General features: G+C 28.5%; 2 protein-coding genes across 7 annotated transcripts in view; one reads left to right on the top strand and one right to left on the bottom strand.

The window, feature by feature from the left end:
* The first annotated feature begins 106 nt into the window (after positions 1–106).
* Positions 107–19514, top strand: Elp4 (Elongator complex protein 4). Of its 3 annotated transcripts, XM_087163660.1 has the most exons (10): positions 107–248; positions 2584–2619; positions 2927–3051; positions 4579–4695; positions 7664–8050; positions 9971–10079; positions 11826–11929; positions 13815–13922; positions 16827–16856; positions 19185–19514. In XM_087163660.1, the coding sequence occupies exons 1-8, from the start codon at positions 107–109 to the stop codon at positions 13905–13907; spliced, it is 1113 nt and encodes a 370-aa protein (XP_087019786.1). In that variant the 3' UTR covers positions 13908–13922; positions 16827–16856; positions 19185–19514. The 3 variants fall into 3 exon arrangements, with proteins under 3 accessions (XP_087019786.1, XP_087019784.1, XP_087019785.1); XM_087163658.1 differs by lacking the exon at positions 16827–16856; XM_087163659.1 differs by lacking the exon at positions 19185–19514 and having other exon boundaries at positions 16827–17062.
* The window catches only part of LOC107445032 (equilibrative nucleoside transporter 1), an 85258-nt gene continuing 75663 nt past the window's right edge, over positions 15957–25551 (bottom strand). For all 4 annotated transcript variants that reach the window (XM_087163655.1, XM_087163654.1, XM_087163653.1 and 1 more), the window contains 3 exons: positions 23538–23623; positions 20319–20518; positions 15957–17423 (listed from right to left, as the gene is read on the bottom strand). In XM_087163655.1, coding sequence (XP_087019781.1) covers positions 17312–17423; positions 20319–20518; positions 23538–23623 — 398 coding nt within the window. In that variant the 3' untranslated portion in view covers positions 15957–17311. The remainder of the gene's footprint in view (positions 17424–20318; positions 20519–23537; positions 23624–25551) is intronic.

Below are 25551 nucleotides of genomic sequence, written 5' to 3'. Positions count from 1 at the left end.
ATATAAATAAATAAAGCGAAGCATGGGCTGCGATAAAACATTTAAAATCTAAAATTTTCAGTTCAAGATTTATCATAATTTATTTTTTAATTAAACCAACTGAGTCATGAGTATTTCTGCTCCTCGAGCTTTTACAAGTTTTCGAAAGAAAGGTGCTGATATTAGGAGCATTCCAGGCACTAGAGTTTCAACTCACAATGCACAACTTCTTACATCTACAGGTCTTTCTACATTAGATTTCTTTATAGGTAATTTATGTAGCAATTTTACTTTTGTACCAAGATAGTTTTCAATTTAATGGGTGTAATTTTCATAAATGAATTAAAATCTTATTTCCTTAAAAATCACTGATTTCGCTAGACTTGGGAAATTCTGGTTCCTTTTTTACGAAAAGTGGGTTTGATTTAAAATAATGCAAATCAGCCAATTAGACGTATAACGCATAAAAAGTGATTATTTTCTGATTAAGAAATTAATGCAATTATACATTGATACAGTAATAATTAACAAAAAATTTAATCTTAATTAAAATTTTGAAATCTCCGCAATATCATATTATATTAATTAGGTGTTAAAAATTTTTAACATGAGCAAATAACATTATTTATACTCTCTAAATCTTCTGAAGTTACTAAATAGCTATGTAACCAAATCCAGAATAGGGAATTATTATGTTTTTCCTGAAAAAGAGGACATTGTCATAGTAGAAAAAAACAATGTTGTAAAAGTTTTAGAAGAACCACTTCGTAATAACCGTGAACAATACTACTTTAAAATATGAATATTATATTGTTTAACATCATATGTGATAGATTACATTTTTGCTTTAATGTATTTACTAATAAATATATTCTTTAAAAATCATTTTGCATTATGACCCATTTTACCCCATGGGTGACCCATTTTACCCCAAAATGGAGTAAAATGTGTCAACCCTTTTCAAGCCAAGTTTAATTAACTTATAATTAAAAAATAAATGTTAAAATTACATAAAAATGACCTGATGGAATCAGTGTTTTCATCATAGAAAAAAAATGGGTGAGAATTTCTCACCCTTTCTCAAAAACAGGGTGAGATTTCAGAAAGTTAAGTAAGATTTCTAAAAACTGAAAAAATACAAAAAGACTTGAAAAAAATTTTTTCTTTTATTATAATACATTTTTAACGTCTTCTATTTTTTAAAGCATTGAATATTCTTGCTGCATCATCATAGAAGATTTTGCCTTACTAGGTATTTGTCCATCTTACATTAGTGCATAAAAAATTTGAACGTCTTACATGAAAAAAACCTTACCTGCGGTAAACACGTGGTTGCAGAGAAATGTGTTCTGAAAGGGGTTCCGTGGTTCGGAGGGGTTGTGTTCTGTTGTTCGAAAAAGTTCTGAACAATACTGGTAAATAGGGAAGCTACAGATAACGGGACAAATGTTGAAAATAATGAAAGATCCAGGAAGAAAAGTGAAATGGATTTTATTCTAATTGGCGTAATTCGAATCTATTAAAAAATTCTAATTGCTATTAAAAAAAAAAAAAACAGGGAAGTTTTATGATTTTTTTCCAAAATGCGAGAAATTCGCGCATTTTGAAATTGATTTATAGAATGCGCGAATTTCTCGCGGTAATCATTTTTTAATGCGAGAAAAGAAAAAAATATGCGAGATTCTCGCGCTGTAGTGAAAACACTGTGGAATGTAATGTCAAGTTGCTATTAAAAAAAAAAAACAGGGAAGTTTTATGATTTTATTGCTACAAGACTTAGAATGCAAAAATAGCTAAAAAGTGACCCATTTTACCCCACCTGACCCTACTATGTTTAATTAAATTAATTATCAAAATGTACAGAAAAGAAGGGGAAAGGAGGTCTTCATTATGATCTTTACTAGGAAGTGGTTAACTTTCTCACTGTACACCATTATGGGTATTAATCCTCAGTTTATATTAAAAATTTGAAATAAAATTATTGGGTGTTGTAGATCAATAATTGATGTAAAATTGTTACTGTAAGGAAATAGTTTAAAAACATATTACTGATCAAAAATAAAAATCTTATCAAGCAGCAAATTCTTGTGAAACTTTAATTATAATATGTGACTACTTAAAAATCAGGTAACTATTTTGGTACTACTCTGTTTTGGTAGCTGCAAAAACCTATTATCACAGTATCTGCAAAATTTATTAAAGGCATGTTAAAAAAGATTAACTTGTATTTATCTTTAATTTGAATGATTATATGTGCATGAATAACATGATATTAGATATGATAAAAAAAAACTAATGACTCTTTTCTCTTTGTAAATTTCCATATCAAATCAAGATTACTCTATTAGGCAAAATTGAAATCAGCTGCTGCTTATTTTCTGAGAATATTTTTCTTTCCATTTCTCACCTGCCACTGCAATTTTGGCCGAAACTCTGTTACTATTTTGGAATAAGTACTGATATAGAATCCCCAATATTAGTGCATGCCTCTATTTTTGTAAAATTTATATAACTTTTGATAAATTTTTTCTTGTATTGTTAAAATATTTACGAAAATATACTATTAGACAATAATTGTTACATAATTTTTGTTTAACTTTATAGGTGGAGGATTACCAGTTGGTACAATATGTTTAATAGGTCAGTTATATGTTATTTTCTTTTATTAGGACCTAGCTTTGACTAAAAATTATTGATATTAATAAATTATGATATTGTAATTAATTAAATTAGTATTTATGACATTAGCTACTATGATAAAGGTACATTGTTGTTTTCATATCATCACGCTAGATATTATTCATGCTAGCTTTTAAAGTTATGTTATAAAGATAATAGCCATATCTATAAAAAATAGTATGACAAATTATAAAAGTTTTTCTCATGTCCTTGTGTATATTTATCTTATCTTATTTTTATTAAGTATGTGGCTAATTAATTTTTGTAGAGGAGGATAAACATGATATTGCTTCAAAAACTATCATGAAGTACTTCTTATCAGAAGCAGTCATCCAAAATCACAAAGTATTTTTATCTAGTGGTGGCAGAACAACATCAGAAAAGTTACTAAAAGTAATTATATATTTTATGTTATTCATAAGTAAAAAAGTTTTTGTAGTGTTTATTTAAATGAAATAAAGAAATTGTACTATTAGCCAAGAAGTTTATCACTCTATAAAATGTATCCTGCTAGTTTTTCATATTGCTTGTTTACTATCTATCTATTTGTTTGATCCTTTTAGTTTAATAAACAACTATTAAATTCATTTTCATAATGTGTCATAAACAATTTTTTTTTATTTTTCTGATTATTTTTCTTTCTTTCTCTCTTTTTTATATACAGTTATTATTATTTTTTTTAATAAAATTATCTGACTATTGTTTCTATTCAACTTTTACCCATTTCAGTGTTTTGTGTTAGTCTTTTCATTTAAAACAATACTGCAAAAAAAAAAAATGTCTGTTTATTTCTTTTGATTTGATACAATTAAATTAAATTACTGGCATGTATTGAACTACAGCATAACCAAGTTTGTTTGTTTTTAATTATTTGTTATGAAATAATTTAATAATGATCATTTATAACTTAAACTTATATTTCTTTAAATTAATCTAATACTTTTATTATATATTTTTGGAATTATTCCTTTCCTTGGCAGGGTAAGGAAATTGCTATAGTGCTATTTACATCTATACTAATCTAATTGTGGTAATAAATATAAATATTTCTAGTTTTGTGTTAATAATGACATAATATGCTTATATACATACTTCGGCTATAGGTTTTTAATGGTCACCCAAAATGAAGTAATACTAATTTTTTTTAACTAATAATTAAAATTTTTAAATTTAAAAATAAATCAAATATCTATGCAATATTGCTTATGGCTATATCCCGTATAAAAATTATCTGTAGTTAGCTAATTTATAGGTAAAAGTTTATAGGTATTTATTTAAAACAAATAAATGGTAAAATTTAAAATCACTAAAAAATTCACTAATATATCTGCCCAAAACTGGAAGATACAGATAACTCTGGGGCAGAATATCATGTGAATTTCAACTAGACAGCATAAGAAAAATCATACTAAAATGAACAAATGACATTAGAAATTAAAGTTAAATAATTGTCAGTTACTAAATAAACAGAAGTGAACTTTACATGAAAACAGGTGGTTAAGCAACCTTTTCCTGAAAAAATAAAATAAAAATTCAGTGTTTTTAAGGGATGGCAACTTATTTCGATGAAAAGGGCATTGGGGGTGCATTTATAGGGATCAATGGTCACACCGGGCGGGGCACCCTTCTAAAAATGCTTAGGTAGAATACTGTGAAAAGTTTGGGGGAAATTTTGTCTACTTAAACCTGCTGGTGTGCTATATATATATATATATATATATATATATATATATATATATATATATATATATATATATATATATATATATATATATATAAACCTTAAGTTTTTTCCATAATTGAATAAAACTGTGTTTATTTAATACAATTGTTTTTTTTTCCAACAAAAAAAAAAATCAGATATTTGTTGTAATTTTTCTTGACTTATAATCATTTGATTGTAAATGTTTCTCTTTTTAGGAATTACCAGCTGCTAAAACTATTGAAGTGAAACATCAAAGCAATGATAAAAAATTTGCTCCTGATGAAGTGATGAAAATTGCAATTCAATATCAAAACCAACCTCCTGTCCAAGATGTAAATTTTAAACTTATTTTAATTAAAAATTATCTTAAATTACCATCTTGTTTTATTTGATCTGTTAGAAAATCAAAATTTTACATAACAGCAGGTAATTGTAAAAGTTCAGGCCCAATTTGAGATCAAATGAAATTCGTAAATTTTCATAAAATAAATATTCCTCAATGTGTGTATTCTTCCTTATTTTAAGAGGCCTCTCCTTGAAGTAAAACTGAAGCGTTCATGGGTTTTAGCTTTGCAAAAAATGGTGTGAAGAGGTCACTAATATCTTTTCAAAGTATTTTCAGTGGCCGAATGATCTGTGAGTCAAAAATTCCGAACTCTGGGAGGGAACATGAATTTTAAGGTGGAAAGATTAGCACCAGTTTTCTGAACAATGACCTTTGCAAAAGAAATTGTTTTTTGCATAAACTACCCATTTTCTTTCTTTCTATGATTTCGGATTTTGCTTTGAATGAAACTACCATCTCCTTGAATGCGACTTTCAATTGTTGCTAGTATATGTATTTTTATCTCACTTTTTGAAAAACCTCTAGTTCTAAACCTCACCCACATTTACCTCACTTTTTTAAAAAAAGGTCATTTTCTGGCTTGACTGTTTTTTGATTTTGGCACCTTCTTAAAATTTGCATTTTTTAAGTACAGAATGAGGCAAAAACAAATTTTAAAATTAAATGATACACATCAAATGAATATGGATTAGAATATATGAATGTTTCATTATTAAATCTGATTTATTTTATGTTTTAATTTCTAAGTAATTTTTGGCTTCTAACAGTAAATATACGAACAAATTTTTTTAAAAATAATAATTGGTGGCACCTTTAAAGAAAATGATTTTTAAAACTAAAAAAACATTGAATATTAAATTATTTATTTCAAAATTATTTATTCATATTATTATCAATTTATAAGGCTAATCGATTTAGCAATTTAAGCATTCAAGTATTAAATACATTTATCCCCAGAAATATATAAATTATAATTTTAACTCAATAGTAATTTATATAGATTTAGAATTACATTTTGAAAAATATTTTAGATATAATATAATAATTTAACAAAAAATAAATAACATATTTTTTACTGTTAATTTGCTGGGGGAGAAAATAAGATTCTTTCAATATTTTTAGATACAAAGTAATGAAAGTTAAAAGTGTCTTTTGTAGCATAAGTTTTTGAGTTTTTTCTGGTAAGAATGAAAATAAAAGATTTTAGTTCAAATCAAAAACTTAAAAAAAATTGAAAAACGATAAGTAATAATTAAAATTATTTTATTATTAGAAATTGAAACCAAAGCAAATTTCTGTATAAAACCATTAATAATGAATTTCCAAAAATTCTGAATAAAATATCAGTAATTAAAAATTCAAGCAGTATTTATCCATTTTCATTAGTTTTGTAATGCAGAATGTATAAAACATAATTCAATATTTACTAAAGTTATTAATTATTTACTCCATTATTTTCAAAATTGTGTGTAGAATGGTTGCAAAACAGATCAGGAATGAATGATCATAAAACAATTCTAATTACTCTTTTTAAATATTAGCTATAAATTTTATTACAATTACTTGATAAAATATTAAATTCATTTGCTATTTTCAATATGTTTAGGAAAGGATACAATTGGGATGTTTATAAGGATACAATATTTAATTAATTGTAGCATACAAATGAAAGTTTTTTTGTTGTATAAATTTACGATGCTCTACCCCATCCTTGCTTCGCTTACTAACCCTTATGATTGTTTTTCATTAATCTTTGTTTTCTGTCTAGCCAAAAATGTGTTACTAGGGAAGAGGATACAGAAAACTATTTGATTATTTTCATATACATTTTTTTTTTTAAAAATAAGCTTTAAATGTTTTGATATTGTAATGAAAAAGAAAAAAATTAAGGCAAGGCATGTTCATAATTTGAATGAATAAAAAATATTTTTATTGAAAGGTGTAGCTTCCATGTATATTTTTTAACTTTAAATAGGCAAGACTGTGCACAAGTGGGAAATGTAATAAAATGTTGCATAGTATGGTATCATTATGTGATTACAGGAGTATATAATAAATGACATATTCATTTTAAAGCTTTTCATTAAATAGATTCAATGAATAAACTGATTTAATATAATTAATACGCTAAACTGGTAAATGGGGGTTCAATTTCATGTAATTTTAAAAAAATGTATCCATGTGAAATTTGAAAAACGATAGGAAAATTAAAAAAAATAAGTAAATAAATAAAGGAATGAAAAAGTCTCCCAGCAGTAGTACCCAACCTTGCTTTTAAAACCCATCTCATTAGCAATTTGTAAAAACAAAATTAATACTTCCATCTTCTCCTCAACCACAAGAGAAAACCTTAATGATATTAACCCCAAGCTTTGCAAATGAAACTAATTGCATCTACCTCTTGAAAAGAATGATCTCCAGAATTAGAACTTGCTCTTCTATTCGAAAGGAAAGAGGCACAGGCAGAAACAAGGTATATATATATTCTTTGCAAAAGTTTTTGCATCTTTTCAATTTTCTTGTCCAATAACACATTTGCAATTGACGAAAATAATTATAAATTTTTCTTTTGGAAATTTTAAACATTTAGCTCAGTTATGTTTACTCGAAAATGAGGAATTGCCAAATCAATTTTGATGAAAAATAGATTTCTAGATGTAACTAGATTTTTGATATTTCATTGATATATTTGACTCCATTAATAATTTGAAACCTATAGTAAAGAAAAAAAGTGAGCTCGCAGGGCAGTAGAATAAATTATAAAGTTTCAGATACTGAAATAATTTTTTCAAAATATCTGCAAACTAATTATAGGCCGAGAAATCTCCCATAAAAAAGTATTAGCTGCCGTCATGAGGAGGGGAAGGGAGATGTACAGTGTTCTCTTGAAAAAGTAATATTTTTTTAAAATCATAAACATATGTAAACTGTAATTTTGAACAATGTTTTTTTAGGCTTATTTAAAGGTTAGCTATCACAACCAAGGCTTTGATTTATCTAAAAGAATGTCGGAAGACCTGCTGCATCAATGTTCCTTATCAGTTTGGGATCCAACAGAAAATTGTGAATCAGAAAAAATACCATATTTTCTTTCAAATCCATATTCGCAATTGCTAGAGACTATTAAGAGTTATATTGTGACCAGTGGCCTTAAAGTTCCATCAAAGACATGCCAAACTGTGATGAAAATTGGAATTTGTTCTCTTGGTTCTCCTCTGTGGTATAAAGATGATGAAAAATGCCAAGAAACTCAAATATTGCGTTTTTTATATCTACTCAAAGCACTTATAAGAACTTCCTATGCAGTAGCATTAATAACCATTCCTTTTTATCTCACACAAGTAAGTTATAATTTAGTAAAATATTTAATTTAAAGTGGCTTTTAGTTTCTATTGTGAGAATTTAACTCTTATTTCTATAATTGAATGTTAACCTGAAATGTTATAAATTATTTTATTTTGTAATAAGTTATAACTATGGATTAATGTAAACATTATATAGAAAATGATTTGCAATTTATTTTCCAAGAGTTCAGCTAAAATTTATTTTTGTGTTTCAGGGGTCTGTTTAGAAGAAATATCTTTCACATAAAAACGCAAAATATCTTTTCATAAAAACGGGCCCTTCACTAAATAATTTATCTTTTAATCGGACCCTTCACAAATTTGTTTATCTTAATTTTTTGTTTTGTTAATCGAATAAGCCCTTCCTGTAAAAACAAAGAAAGAAGGTTCGAAACGAACTAAGCTTCCCTAAGTTTAAATTCCAAATGTAGTATTGTAAGAAAATATTTCTACTGTTACAAACATCGTGTGCACATTCTTGATATTTTTTGTAAATAAATATAATTGATCAATTTATATTTATTAATAAAATTAATATAATATTATGTAAATAAAAATTAATTTCAGGGAATTTTTTTAATAAAATATTATAAATTTTTGAATTGTTTAAGTTTACTTAATGCATAACACATCAAAAGAGATACATAACTAAGTGGTGTTATTTAAAGTTTGTCAATTGAAAATATTAAAAATGTGAGTGATTTTGTTTCTATTATTCGTCCGTAATTAATATTCTGCTTTGAGCAGTTTAGGCTAAATACCAAATATTTGTATGTTGCATCTCTAATTTAGTAGCAGCAATTGTTGAGCATAATCTTGTGTCTATTTACAATTTAAAAACTTCTTGAAAAGGTTTTTAGCAATTTTTACAATAACAGGACCCTATTTGCACAAATTCGCAAAAGCAGGACGCTGGTTGAAAGAATGAGACTTAACGCTTATTTTATATTCACAAATTATGAGTAGTTTTTTCGCAAATTTACAAAAGGACCTTTCACAAAATCTCTGGTCAGACCCCTGATAGCAGTAAGCTACTGATCTAGTTTACAGTTTTTCTCAAATTAACAGAATATGACAATTTTGTTATAAAAATTCTGCTTATGCAATGGTTTCAATGTTAGAAGCAAAATATAATTACTTAATTTGTGCAAATGAATTTTTTTTAAAAAAATGAGGCGATAAATAAAAAAATTATAATTCCAAAATTCAAACAGCACTTATCACATTTATCTGTTACTTTTTCGTAACTAGTTTTGTTATCTGCATAAAAGTGAGGACTGTTCGGATAAATGTACATTCAAGTTACCCCTTTTTTTGTATTCCTATATGTTTACCATAATTTGATTTGTAATCTAATAAGTGTATTTGTTTTAATTTAGTTAAATTAATTATTTATATTATCTGTGCTATAGCAAAAGATAAATTATTATACATTTGTAAAATAGATATTAAATATTCTCTGTATTTTGATAATTGCAGCAGAATGATAATGTCAGCCCCTGACACTTTATTTTTTAATTTACACTGCCCAAAAATGGTTGTGTATCTCTGATAGAATGCAATTTATATTCTCTATTTCTAAATGACTATTCATCTATTGTAAAAAAGAGAAAAAAAATCTATTTTTTAAAATTTTTAAATAAAACCAAATTAGTGAAACCGCTTGTGATGTTCCTTGATCCACCATTCGTTTCCAAAAAAAAAAAATTACTGATTGATACTTGTTTTTCAATTAATAAATTTGTAGCTTCCCCATAAAAGAAATATGCTTATAAATTCTGGTATCTCTTAAAATTTTTCATTAACAATACAATCATTCAGTGATATGTTAATGTTTTTCAATTTTATACTAGTGTGATTGTAAAAAATGGAAACCAAACATACACTTTAACTATTTTTCATTTAATTATTTTTTAGAATAAATCTCTCCTTAGCAGAATACGACAAACCTGTGATATGGTAATAAGTATTGAATCATTTGAAGGTACAGAGTTAGCAGATCATCCTGCTTTCCAAGAATATGCTGGTAAATATTAATTATTTTCTGTATTATGTTTACACATAAATTTACCCGAAAATAATTTATTAATTAATAATTTTTGTTATGATTTAATTTAATAATTTGGAATTTAAAAAATGTACCCTATGTGTTACTATTAATATTACATGAAAATTAGGGTCCCGCAGTGGACTGATCGTTAAGACACGGTTCCCAGCAGATCACCGAAGTCAAGCATCACTGGCTGCGGTCAGTGTGCGGGTGGGTGACCACTTGGATCAGTCTGCGTAGGGACCGAGGGTGTGTGGTATTGGTCCTCGTTAAACTGTGCTACCATAAAGTGCTCGACTTTGCGCGCAGGTCGTTGGGCTACTGAAGCGGGGGTGCCATCCCCTCCGCAGAGGATCAAAATTGTGATGGCATGTCTTCGGATTATCCTCCGGGATGTTTCCCAGACCGTCGCCAATAGCCCATTGTGCAGCTCTAGTGCGACGTAAATTAACAACAACAACATGAAAATTGAGCTGCCTACTTTTTGCTTCCATTACAATTTAATAATTTTATCTATTTGAAAAAAGTTCAATTTTAAATCATCAGCAAATTTAAAAAAATTTTTTCCTATAACTTAGCAATCACTTTGTTAATGTGCTAGTCAAATTTTTGCGATTTTCCTACTTGTAATTAGACTGTCCTAAACAAAGACTTTTTTCTACCGATTTTAAGAGAATAAAGCTTTATATAAAACTTTTATTTTGCTGTCTTAGAACTAAGTACATTAAAAAAATGAGATAATTTATTTAGCTCTCACTAGCTGTCCAAGAATAATCATTTTTGAATTTTTGAGTTATTTGGTCAGGAAATATAATTTCCACTATTGGAAAAAGGATTCATATTTTTATATATTTATAGGTCATTTTAATGTCTTTACAAAAACTTTTAACAAATTTATATAGCCTATAAAATGAAGTGAAAATTAGCTTTTTTTTAATACTAATGTAATAAAAAGCTATCAAGAAAAAAGGAAGAGATATATAAGTTATTAATAAATATTCCAGTGGAAAAAGTTTAGACTATATTCTAAAACCATACAAGTTGCACAACAATGTAATTTTCAGGAAGCTAGTGTAAACTAAATGGGAAGTCATAAATTGTTTTACTACTTTACTTCCAAATATCTTTATTATTTGTTTCATTTGAGAAAATCGATTTCTTTTTTTTCTAAATCAATTGTTTTAGTAGAGAATTGCAAATAGCCATGTTAGAATTATTTGTGCAAGTTAGGAGTTTAATCCAAAACATTTCTGTACCTATTACTTTTGAAAATCAAGAAATTACGTTTAATTTGCTATTAGATCTACTTTCAACTTAAAAAGATTGATTTCCTATTTTAAAAGCCAAAGTTATGAAAATAAAAAGTGGGGAAATGGCTCTTATGAAACTAAATGCTTGCGACAACGACAGTACTCCCCCTTCAAAAACCTATCAAAATTTGGTCTAATATAAATACGCAAGCATGTTATAAACTTTTTTCTTTCTTTTTACTATCAAATATTTTGTTTAAATTAATCCTTGTGGACAAACATTAAACATAGTTTTAGTTGATAAAATCAGATAAAAGCTAAAGTTGATAAAAGCTATTTGCCTTGTGCTCTTTGCTCTTTTTTTATACCATATTTGTTTTGTTTAAGTTTGTTTTAGTTATATTATAGTTATTTGTTTGTATTTTGTAGAAATTAGAGTATAATTAAGTATGTATTTAAATTTTTTTCTAAGGACTGATTCACATGACAAAACTGCCAGTTCTAAACTCTTGTCAGTATCCAGTGAAAACAACTGACTTAGCATATAAGACAAAAAGAAAAGAATTTATTATAGAGGTGAGTAACTTCATTTATTTAAACAAAATTTTGGATAATGAACAGTTCCACATTAGATTGATCATAAGACATGGTTTGCTGTAGATCACCAAAGTAAAAGTCACTAGCTACAGTCAGTGAGTGGGTGGATAGATGACCGCTGTGCAGTCGACTACTGCACTCTGATCAACCTGTGATGGGACCGACTGTGCAGGGTATCAGGCCTTGTTATATTGTTCCGCCGTAAAGTACTCAACTTTGTGCAGTTTGTCCTCGTCTTCTTCAGAGGGTCAAAATCGTGGTGTTATGCTTTCGGATCATCCTCAAAGCTGTTTCCCAGACCATTCTACAGCTCTAGTACGAAGTAAATAAAGTACTACTATGAGGTAGAGTTTATGAATTTTCGAAATAGTCTCCTATATTCACATAAGTGTTCATTGGAGGGAAAATATTTTTTTAGAGGTTGGTAGCACTAATAATGAAAACACACAACTATCTGAAATTCATTTCTGGTAACGTAAGCATTAGTTGCAAATCATTTATGACAAAGCAAATTTTCATATGTCGGATTTTGAAGTGTCTTTAAAGAGCGTGCTGATATCGAATTCTGACTTTTGCTTAAAAAAACACCTGAGATGCTCGAGATGCTAAAAAAGCATACTGAAACCAATGCCATGAGGAAAACGTCTGTGTGTACGAGTGACATAACCGTTTTCGCGAAGGTCACACAAACATCAAAGAAGATCCTCGGACTTGGCTCACTTCCTCTTCCACCACAGATGAAAATGCTGAGCATGTTCAAGAAATCTTGCCTGCAAACAGACAAATAACCATTGATGCAATTGCCTCTGAACTTGGAATTTCACATGGGTCACATCACATTCTTCAAGATGATTTGAACATGGATTGTGTTTATTTGCCCATGGTTCCAAAAATGTTATCGCCGGAACAAAAAGAAGTGAGAGTGAACATGTGCAAGGATTTGACTGATATGGCAGATGAAGATGACAGCTTCTTAAACAAGAATTATAACAGGTGATGAGACGCGAGGTTTTCTTTACGAACCTCTTAAAAAATGCCAGTCAAGTGAATGGAAAACAAAACCTTCACATATGAAGCCAAAACTTCACAACATTTAAAAAAAACTGACAAAATGATGGACAAAAACTGAGGGTAAATGATGCTCGAGGTGTTTTTTGATTGCAGGGGTGTCATTCACTATGAAGTTATTCCTGAATGCCCAAACTGTCAGTAAAAACTTTACTTTAAGATTCTTAAACCACTACAAAATGCAACTAGACGAAAACTACCTGAAAAATTGGCAACAAACGATTAATTTCTTTTACACAACAATGCTCCACCACATTGCTCTCTGATTGTGAAAAGTAACTAGTCAGACATGGTGTTACCACTCTTATTCTCCCGACATTGCACCAGCAAATTTTTACCTGTTTCCTCGGCTGAAAATGAAATTTTAAGGACACCGTTTTGTGGATTTAGATGAGGTGATCAAAAATGTGACAAAGCAACTGAAGAACCCCTCAAAAAATAAATTCCAGGATTGTTTTGAACAGTCATACGGACGTTGGATAAAGTGTGAACGCTGCCAGAATAAATTACTTTGAAGGTCAATAAAGTAAAACTATTGTTCTATTTTTTTTAAATAATATGCAGTTAACCTATTCCAGGAACTTTTTGACTCCACTTTGTATTATTTCGCTTAATCAAACTAACAATTTCTGGTTTTATTTACACTCAATAATGTAAATGTTTTTTTAAATTATTTATTTAAGTTTTTCTATTTAAAAATAATTTTAATTAAATATTTTGAAATCTCAGATTTCAAGGAACTGTTGAAAAATTTTCTTTTCATGTATACATTTTTGATTGCATGTTTGTTTTATAGCGTTTGCATCTACCTCCAGATTTTGATGATAATTCTAGTGAGACTATTGCAGCTGGATGTGGTGGTCCCTGCAGCAGCAAACTTGACTACTAAGCAAATTGATGGGTGGTTAGTTTATAGTTTTGTTTTTATTCAGTGATACTTAAGTGACTAACAGTGGAAATGTTAATATTTCACTGTTTTATTAAAAAGTTAAATAGTGTTTGTTAAATTTCCACAGCTGTATTCATTGTTGACAAAAATTATGTATTAACAAACATCCACCACATTGTTTAGGCTATCTCTCCAAAAAATGAATATTTTAGAATCACAAATTCATAAAGAAACAAAAAAAAAGTCATTTTAAAACAAAACGAAAGCACAGTTTATAGTCCTATATTTAAGTGTTCGTTTTCTGTAATGTCTTTTTCAGGCACTTATAAGCAATTAATCAAAATAAAGATGTCTCTTTTCCTTTTTCAAAAAATAAAAAAAATTTTTTTTACTCTTGGGAACTGTTACAGTATTTTATTTGTAAAGAAAAAAACTACAATACAATAATTGGTGAGTTTCATTACTTTTAATAATTAGTTTTTTTTCTTTCATTGCTAAATATTTGCAAAAGTGGGATATTCCGAAAATACTTTTCTATTGGTAGCAAATCTAATGTATAAATATTTTTGTAAATAAGAAATAAAAGGATTTTGTTCAACACTTCATATAAATAATTTAAACAGATATATAAATAGTCATTTAGATATTTCAAGATCTTAGTTGTGATAAAAGTTTTATGGAAATAATGTTTTATAAAAGATCTGACTATAAAAAACCTATTTAAACAAGTTTTAAATTATTAAATATTATAAAGATAGTATATTTAAATTAAAAAATTTTTTTTTTAGGTTTTAAAATTTTTTGATTGTAATCTTAAGCTTTAGACTAGGCAGCTGTTTGTTTCAATTAATAATATGAAGAATGACCATTTTGATTTATTTGTGAGCAATAATTCTTAAAATATCTTTTTACTCTGTTATAGTTTAGTTAAAATGGATTCCTATGATTGTCTTTAATGAATTGGAAAATAGTTTTGGGCTGCCAACTACTATGATTTTTTGCAGAATATTTTTTAAAGTTCTTAACAAATAAAAACTAAAGCTTTAAGAATTTTAGAAATTTTATCAACATTTTAAAAGCTTCACCATGAAAGAGCTAGAACAAAGTGGTGTTTTATATAAATCTTTGAATTATTAACTAGTAGTGGGAAAAATAACTTCAGTTTAAAATTACAAACAAATAATAATACATAAACTTAACTACCATTAAAGGAAATTTTCTTAAAAATGTAGAAAGTTGGCTTCCTTGTAAACGTAATCATGGTGCGTAGCTTTTTTAAGAAGTGCTTAATGGTGCTTATTTTCGTTGTTCGTTATTTTAAAGTCCTTAAAGGTGCTTTTTTCATTTGATCATTTGATGAAATACTTGCAAGTCCGCATGTGCGTCTACTGAGCTGGGTTCGGTGAGATTATTGCACTCTCATGTGCAACTCTGTTGCATTTTGAAAGGCTTCATGTTCCACCCTCTGATGTTGAACCAAAAAATCTTGATCATTTTCTCATGGCTAATATAATCAAGAAAAGAGTCTTTGTCAGAAACTAGTTATTTAATTATGATCATGTAAAGTCTTTTAAAATTATTTTGCATTTTGTAAATGTATATAATGCTTAAAATTATTTTTTGAGTGCTTAAAAAGTACTTAAAAGGTGCTTATTTTTTGTTGAAAGATTTGGCTACGCATCCTGGTAATTATTTATTGTAAGTTTGAAGTCTGTCATAACTCTTGAGACTTCTGAGAGTCAAAGCATATTTTTTAATAATCTTACCCAAATTACCTCAAGAGTCTTGAAATTAGCATTTTTAGCAATGTTTATTAATAATGGATACAAATCAGCATCATTTATTTGTAGCATTAATTATGAATCTAATAACATAAATAACCTGATAATAAATCTATTTGCATAGTATCTAAGTACTAAGGTATAAAGTCAGCAACTAACAAGTCAATTAAACTTGAATCGATATTTCTTTTTAATGGATTGTTTTGAAGAATGGACTATTAGTTGTAAAAATTTGAATTATTGCTATAATATCATCATAAAAACTATGTACAACATATTTTTACAATTTTATTTACAACATCTTAAAATACACTTATTGTTTTTAGTTTAAAAACATGAAATATACAACTTTTTTTCTAGATAAGTTAAATGTACATTGTAGTAGCAGTAGTATAAAGTTGGATACATATTAATGACTTAAAATAACATATAAATACAGTTAATGCTTGATATATCTCTTCATGCCATCCGAAAGACTGGGTTATCTTAGTTTTTTTGACAGCAAAAAAATAATTTTAAAATTGTTCTAATTTTATTTTATTGAAAATACAGTAGAGTCCAATATTCGAACATCCATTTTCAAAAACGTCTATTTTATATACACTTTTGGACAATCAAAATAAACCTTTTTTTTATTCCTGATTTGTTGAAAAATCTTATGTATGAGGAAAGAAGTTTTACTTTTTTCATTTTCTCTTGTTAGATGTAGAATAGCTTAACACATTTACTGCTTTTATAAATTGAATTAAATAGTTGTTGAAAGAGCCACAGTAAAAAAAAAAAAGAAGAAGAAGAAGAAAAAAAACTTTGGCGAAACAAACTATTGAATATTGATGAAGATGAACATTAATAATGCTTAAAAGAAAGACCTGCAGATAGTCTATGTTTTGACTTAAATTGGATTATGCAGTTGAAAGTTCAACTTCTGCAACTTCTTCCGATTTTACTTATATTTTATCATTAACATTAATTTTATATTAAATATTCATTGAATAATTGAATTTCATTTAATCAATAGCACAAAGCTATTGTATGAAAATTGATGTTAATTATTGTTTCTTATTTTATTTAATGAATGACACGTTTTGTTCATTGTTTACCCTAAATTTACTATCTGAAAAAAATCTTTTTTTTTTAGAATTACTGAAGTTCTAATGATTTTGGATAGGTGACTTTGCATTACAATTGAAGCATATACTTATTTTACGATCCTTTATGTTTTATTTTTCTATTGTGCTATATTTAAACTGCTATGCAGGAAATTATTTCAAATTCTGTATTCAAATTGAGATTTTTTCTCTTTTTTTAAAAAAAAAATAATTTGTCATTGCCAATTTTATTTTATACTTTAAATATTAAAATCAGTGTTCCAAATTTGCCTATTTCTGTCATTTACTGATTAAAAGCTGTAATGTTTGAAATTCCGACTAACTGAAGTGATTTAAGTTTGTCTTATAATAATTATTCATGCCTTATTAAGTTCTCATTTCATTTTTCTTTTTTCATCCAACTGTTTGTGTGTGCAGATAAATCTCTCTAAATATCTTTTACAATCATCAACAATCTTTTAAGTAAAAAACCACTATTCACAAGTGATATCAATGTCTGAAAGCCTCTTATGAATTATAATAGGAGAACTAGACCGTAAGATGAAACAGAGCCAAGCATAAGTCCGAGTCCAAGGAAAAAGGCCATTTGGGATCCTGCTATTTCCTGGTCTTCTTCTTTCACTTGTCTATTATAAAAAATTGATAACATTCAAATGAAATTTATGCTTAAATTATGTTTCACAAATTGATAAGTTGTAATCTATTTCGAAACAAAATGTTAGAAAGGAAATTACTTGTACGTTTTGAAATTATTATAAATCGTGACATGGGGTGATTGGTAATTAACTAATCTGATACTTTAAATTTTAAAAAAAAAATTCTATTAATAGTAAAATAGGGTTCTTAGATTTGAAAAGGAGGAAAAACTTTCTTAAATAAGAAATTTTTTTAATTTGTGTCTAGAGATTTTAAATAGCGAAAAATATGTTAGAAATTGTAAAATTTTTTCTCTTTTTTTCAATTAATACCTAACTTTAAATGATGCTCCTAATCGTTCCCCCCCCCTTTACATTCTGTAACTACAGTCAAACTTAAAACACCTCTCTCACTGCTTCCTCTGGAAAGCTGCCGAATTTTTTCGGAACCAATTATCTTTCATAGGATTTACATAAAACTCTTTCCTGGCAGCAAATTCTAATAGAAAAAATTTAGTTGTAAAAGCCAAACAATTTCTACTCGTTGTATGCGTATCTGCCATTAAGCGATACGCTTTATCTTTAGAATTTTTAAAATAAAAAGTTGTTGATTACAAACCACCTTGTTTAAGACATAAAAACTATTACTATTTTAGTGGTAAATGTTATTGTCAAAAATAAATGGCAGATTTTATCCCATTACATTGAGAGAGTTATGGTAAACCTCTGAACAGTGATTTCCAAACAAGGGTCACCCATTGATATCATGAATTTTGTTTCAGATTGTATATTAGTCAACTTTTTTCATTTTTTCCTGCTTCACTTGCAATAGTTTCTGTTGATATTCACTAAAATATTTGCCCTCAATAAATCCAGCCTATGCAAATAAATAATTTTTAAGCATTGCTATTGAAGTCAACTATGGATACTGTTCAATTCTGCTTACTACAGATACCCTGTATCTTTAATGGCGGTCTGTGTCAATTACGTAAATCTTGTTTCAGCATTCACAATGGGTGGCAATTTCTGATTCTTCATCAATCATTCTTTAATTTGTGCAATTCGGAGAAAATACTGGCACATGCATGAAAGAAATAACTTACACATGCATTGACCATTATTTATGAATCCATTTAATTTTTACCTTCTTTAAGTTCTAGTAATTGGTAGAGAGATACAATACAGAATTTTTTTAAAGTAATGCTTGAAATACTAGCAATTCCTTAAATTGGAGCCTATTGAAAATTGTAAAAAAGGAGACTATATGAATCTACTATAGAGAAATGCAAATTCATGACATTTAAAAGAAAAAGTGATCATTATTTGATCAGTATTTTAGTGAGTTAAATCTGCTGTTGGAGATTTTTTAAATATTCACTTGATTGATAATTCCGAATATCACCAAACACGAAAGCTCAGCCCCTCTGGGACCTGTTGTTCTAAGGTTTCACTGTATTATCAAATTTTCACTATCTTATCCTGAATCGTTCCTCATTTTTATGTAATATTTTAACATATTTGAGTTAGTAGTTTTCTAGTTAAAAGCTATAATCAGGCTCCAAACCTCTCTGAATATTTTAATGATATTTATCATGCATATCAAATGATTATCACCAATATTATTGTATATTATAATATTACGTTATAAAAATAATTTTTGATGATTGAACCTTTTTTGTACATTGTAAAAATATTTGTTTTAAGACTGTTTTAAATATTTTTTTTTATTCTTACATTTTATTTTGTTTGCAGCTTTCTTTAAATACTGTCAGAGCTAAAAGCCAAATCTTGTATTTTGTTGCCTCTGAAGATAAAGTTACTGAGTAACTTGAACATTTTTGAAGTCGGAGAACTATTGACACAAATTTTCTAATGTGCTGTAATAAATCACCAGTTTAGAAAATCGCTATTTATTTTGCAAAGGTAGCATTACTTTATTGTTAAAAATCTTTGTGTATATATTGCCTTTATGCATTTGTTAAGTCATTTGTAAAATACAGTTTTTTTATTAAATATTCTTATCCAGCTCTATTTACAGTTGAAGACAATTTTACTCAATAAAAAAATAATTATTTTATCAAATTTCTGTATCATCATTTGGTGCCAATTATGAATTTGGTTAACTACTTGGTGGGTGAATTTTAAAACAGCAAATTTAAAAGATTTAGAGGAAGCCAAAGACCAGGAGACATGGGAAAGCTGGCTGGATGTCCTATGCATCAATCCTTATGCAGCTTGAAGAGCCTTAATAAGTAAAGTAAATAATGATTGCTAGCCCTGGTTGTGCCAGATTATTAATAACTGCTCTTTGTAAAGTATTAAACGCCATTTAATTGAAATCATTCATTCTAGACAGTGCTCACAATAAACAGCTAATAAGTATCTTCATTAAGAGCAAATTGTACTTCTGCTCATTTTACAGTTCTGTGTGCATTTATTTTTAGCACAACTTGAAATGCTCTTTTGTGAACTTGTTAAATTATTATATGCAATTTATGGTACACTCTTCCTATCCTCTATGTTGGTGCTGTTATTCCTACTGTATTTCTGACACTATTGTGGATTTTTTTTTCAATATGAGAACCTTTAAGAGTACTTTTTTTTATTTGCGCATTTGTGCCAACTCTTCTTTTAAAGGGCTGTTCTTTATGGAAAAAAAAAAAGCGTTGTGACAAAAATTTTATTTTTTTCTCAGAAATTAAGTGAAATTTGTAGGTAACAGAAAGAAATATCCACCTGATAAATAATGTGAATTTCAATAATATATGTAGCTGTTATTTATATATAAAGCACTTTTTGTGGCTGTGCTATAACGGGTGAAAGTTTTTTGTTATTAGGGTATACATATGCGTGTGTGTTATAATAATAATAAAGAAGCATAATTACTTTGGCCCTTGTGTTAAAATGATGGTACAACAGTAGCCGCCAGTGAGAGCAAAGAATAGAATGATGATGATGAAGTCTACATCACTGTCAAATACAATTGGTAAATGATGCCTTGGATGTGCATTGCACAGCATAAGTAGTGGAACAAACACAACACGCATTACTGTCAGGGCAAGTGTGATGTACTTGTACCTAGAGGGCTAAATGAATAGACAACATTTCAGGTTGCATCATATAATTAAATATAGTTTTATTTTATAACCGTCGTTGAACAGCCGATCCAATTTTATGGGCTTACGACTACTAGTTTTCAACTCCGTAGCCTAGTAATTTTGAACCCAATCCAGAAGATCTCCCAATACTCGATCTGGAAGATCCTGGATTAAGTATTGGGAGAAATTTGCCTTCATGGAAGACTTTTTGAAGGAGCTAACTCACATTTGCGTTACATTGAGAGAACCTCCCACGGTTAGCCTGACAGCAAGGGGACTCTAACCCATGATCCGTCTACCACTGAGGATATTTCACATCAGCTCTGTGGTCGATGCAAGCCGGATTTGAAATTCGTAACGACTGGGATTCGAACACGGTTCGCCTCATTGGCAGGCGAACGCTCTATCCCCTGAGCCATCGCGCCTCATTAAATATAGTTTGTGCATTTTCATATGTGTTTGCAGTGAAACTTCCAGGAAAGACCAGCTCTGTGTAGCGACCTCGATTTATGACCACTTTTGGGAGGCACGGAATTTTTTCCATAGACTTTGGTATGAAGAAAACCTTTAGGAGAGACCATCAAAACCTCCAGTGACCGGGCAAAAGTCCGAAAAGGTCAAATAAGGAAACATGATAAAATATCAAAACAAATAAGTCGATTCAACTATGTTCAAAATATTTGTGACTTGCTCTTATTTAGAGAGCTTTTTTTGTTGTTGATGATCTCTAAAGGAGATAGAAAAATATCATGTTGCAGTCAGGGTGCATTAAAGAGGATGCTATGAATTATTTATTTTTAAAGTTCAAATATTAAAGTAGATAAAGAAAAGTTAACTTTTGGAAATAACTAAGCATCACAAAGAAATAAACCTTTTCTCATTTTTTTTTTAAAGAAGACTAATTTTTATGCTATACAATTTAAATGCAAACTTAAACAACAAAAAAACAATTGTTCATTTATTTAAAGTAGTTCTATCAATCATAATTGGTAAATTTGTTTTTGCACATAATTATATCAGTAAGGGTCATTTTTATTGCCGCTGTGAGGACACGAGGATGGAAGGAAACACCATCACAAAGAACTCAGTATTTTTAATTACACATTCACACATCCATTTAACAATAAAGAGTAACAACATAATATAAAAAGTAATTTAAAGTTTTACCCAAACTGATTGGGACAGAAGGGAACCAAGAACGGTTCCAGTAGCTCATCTTGCGTCATCTCACTTGGTAAGTCAGAATGAAGACTATTGTTTTTGCGGATAAAAGGTAGTGCCATCTGGTGCTACGAATTACCTATCCGTTACACCGCTAAATTTTATTCGTGGATCTGGTTTTCATGACGGCAACACAAGTTCTTTTCCGCACCAAGAAAATGAGGCCACTGAGTAAAATTAAAATTGTGTGCAAAAAATATTGTACCTTCGATAACATTTTGAAGTCAATGGAGGTAACCCCTAAAAATGACCATTTTACTGTAGAACAAAGAGTGGTCGCTCTTAAGAGGTTTCACTGTATATATATGTAACTTCTGAATGGTTGCTCTATAAATTTGAAAGTAGTGTCTAAGATCAGTGGCTAATGTGCTACAACAGTGGTACAATATTTTTTTTCTTTGGCTGTGGAATTCTGAATGGCTTTTTTTGTTGTTGTTGCTGGAATCCAAACTTTTTACATAAAGTTTATGAGCAATTGTGTAAATATATTAAACTATAAAACACTTCTAATTCTTTTGAAAATATTTAGTGTGAAGAAGGCAAATTTTTCATTTTTTTGAAATCAGTTTTTTTTTCAGACCTTTGAATTTCCGAGTCTGGAACAGAACTAAATTAGTTCTAATTTGGTTTTTAGTGTAAGCAGACTCCATAAGCAAAAAAATTAATAATTAAGCTGATTAATGGTTCTTTATTGAAATAAAAATGAAAAGGAACTCAAATAAACATTGAGAATGATTAGCAGGAAAACAACCTGGAAACCATTAGACTAATATTGTTTTAATTTTTTTGTTTCTTCAATTAAGATTACGGAATACAAATTGTTGCGCTTAGCCGCTTTACTTTACCTAGGCAGCACTTTTGTGTCTAAAGCTTTAATCGTTTGAAAGTTATACGGTTGAAAAGCCTTTAGTGGAGTTACATCAAGTATGTATTCTGCCAACCTTTAAGTTCTTGAAGGGCATTTTATGTTGCCAGGAGAGACAAAGTGGCTAAAGACTCCACAATTTTGTAAATAACGGCAGCCCACTTTTACTGGTCAGACAAACTGCTACTCATAATGATTGATGTGAAGTTTAAATCCCTAGCCACCTCTGTGGATCTAAACCCGGTCCTTTAAATTAGCAGTTAGAAATAACACTCACTCTAATTTTTAAAGGAAATTAAAATGTGTTATTTTTTATAATCTAAATTAACACTAAATTTATTTAAAAACTAATGTCCCTTTTATAACTTTCTGAAGAAAAAACCCTTCCTTCTCGCTCCTGTGAAAATAACGGGGTGAGGTTTCGCCCTCTATTTCTCGCTCCCGTCATATTTCCGGGCTGGAGTGCTCAGTAGTAACGGGCCAATAAGAATAAAAATAATTCATTTCTTTTGCCTGGAAAACATTTTATTTCTCATTTTACGCACCAGATGGCAGTACCAGGATATTTGTAATGTAATTGTAGATAGTTAGTTTATTTTAAACTAGATGTCAGCACAAGATGTTTGGATATCAGGAAAAAAAAATAGGCACTTTCATGACCGTTTTTTCTAAAATTAACCGATCGTTAAGGGGTTAAGAACGTCATAAAAAAAATATTTAAATACACTCGTGAAGCATTTATTCCAAATGTTACAAAAATCCATTATATTCAACCTGGAAAACGTTAAGCTTTTTAACGATTGATGATTTTTTTTTAAAAATCTGGATCATTGTTTGGTACGCTGATAAATTAATTTACACTCAGAGAACATATTTTATAATTGATTGAGCTTTTACAATTATAATAATTATTATACTTACTATTGGTATCCTGATCGCTACCATTCGACTGACTAAGTCTCCTGCATTGAATAATAAAAAGCAGGCAACAGGTAAAAACAATCGACCTGAAAAAATTAAATGTTTTTTAAAAAGACTTTTAATGATAGCATTTTTTTTTATTTTCATTATTGTTTAATAATATCGTTAGGGTTTATTGTCACCAAGGGGTTTAGGAAGTGCTTAATTTAGTCTTCTAAATTCTAAAATGGAAAGGAAAGCAAAAGAATCTTAAACACAATCTTTAAATTTAACAAAGTAAATAAATACAAAAAAAAAAAAAATAAAACACGAAGAAAATTACGAAAAACAATAGGTTTCATTTATTGCGCATAAGCTGCAAGTAAACAGAACTCATTAGATAAGTTCAAAATGAAGATAAAATAAAAGAAAATTACAGACATATATATAAAAAAAGGGGGGGGGGAGAGGAAAGAAAAATAATTAAAAAAACGATGAAATTTTTTTAAAAAATCCGGAAAATAAAAGATATAATCTTTTCATCAGCCCACACGATTATATCCGCAAAAATCTCTTTTTTGCCTTAACCCCTCATCTCTTTTTTTCCCCCAGTTGTTAGTTATTTTTTTTTTATTATTATTTTTCTTCCCCCCCTTTTTTTTCATATAATTTTCCTTTGTTTTATCTTCATTCTGAACTTTTTTCATTTGAACTAATTTTTTAATGAACATATTTTGAAGAAGAAAAAGAATATTTGGCACTACTTTTTACATAATTTAAAAAAAGAAAAGAAAAAACTTTGCCAGAAACAAAAGATTCCAGTTTCAAAGGTTCTGTGCCAATTATCCGAGCACAATTCGTCTTGAGCATAACTCGTTGCAGAGACAACTCATCGAAGGCACGATTCGTCGTGACAATTTGTCACATTCACAACTAGTAGCGACAACTTGTCATAAACAATTTCTTACGGCTTCGATGAAATACATCTATATAAGGACATTAAACTCATGCATTGTCTGTATAAAATCTAGCAAGATATTTAATTTGTAGTTTTTCAAATGTTACGGGCACCTAAAGGATGAATGGATAGTAATTTGCTTATTTTTTACAAGGCGGGGTGGAGTGGTATGAGAAATGCTTACGCAAGACCCTAAAATACCCTTATTTTAACTTTACGCTTGTAAAAAAAATATTTATTAAATATTTTGCAATACTTACTATGGGAATAATTTAAATAATTTCTTTGATATATAAGTTATATATTTAAGAAATTATTATGCTGGGCGCTAAGGAGTTGCTGACATATTTAAAACTTTAAAAAATATGGATTGAACTTGATAGTGATTTTTACCGCTCTACATTTACACATTAAAACATTCTTACTGCAAAAAATTTCTGAGCAAATTACAATAAAAAATACTAGCTCTCAAAATGCAGCCTCCGTAATATCCATTTTTGCAGTAAAATTTTATACCGTCATTTTTGCAGTAATATTTACTTAATGATAGTGATTTTATAGCAAATATTGTAGAAAGTACAGTAGATAATATTTTTTTTTTACCGTATAATTTTAAAACAAAAATGGAATTTATGTAAAAAAAATACATTGGCACCCTGATTGCAGGTGTTTTATCTATTTTTTTTTTTAATCTTAATTTGGTCCATATTTTTTTACGATGTATAATTGAAAGTAGGCATTTTAGTAAGAAAAAAATCAAAACATGGTAATAATGAACGTAAAAATTATTTTTCAAAAATAAACTTTTTTTTCAATTGCACTAGTATTAGTGATCGCGATGACTACACATGAAAATGTTTAGGGGTGAATTGAGCGATGTTACATTTCCTGCAATTGGGAAAGATCTATTTCCCTGGTCAAATGTAAGACAATTTTAGTACTATTATCCCTTGACGTTAGATCCAAATATTAATAGAAGTGTCATCATATATTTTACTAACCAATTATTATTAGTATAATGAAATTACATTTCTGAGAAGAATACATTAAACGTAGATCTTTCCAATATATCAAAAG

Source organism: Parasteatoda tepidariorum, chromosome 5 (assembly GCF_982258835.1).
Source record: "Parasteatoda tepidariorum strain Cologne lab strain chromosome 5, Ptep-v5.0, whole genome shotgun sequence".
Classification (NCBI taxonomy): Eukaryota; Metazoa; Arthropoda; class Arachnida; order Araneae; family Theridiidae; genus Parasteatoda; species Parasteatoda tepidariorum.
The sequence above is the reverse complement of the archived record's forward strand: the minus strand, read 5'-3'. Positions and strand labels throughout refer to the sequence as shown.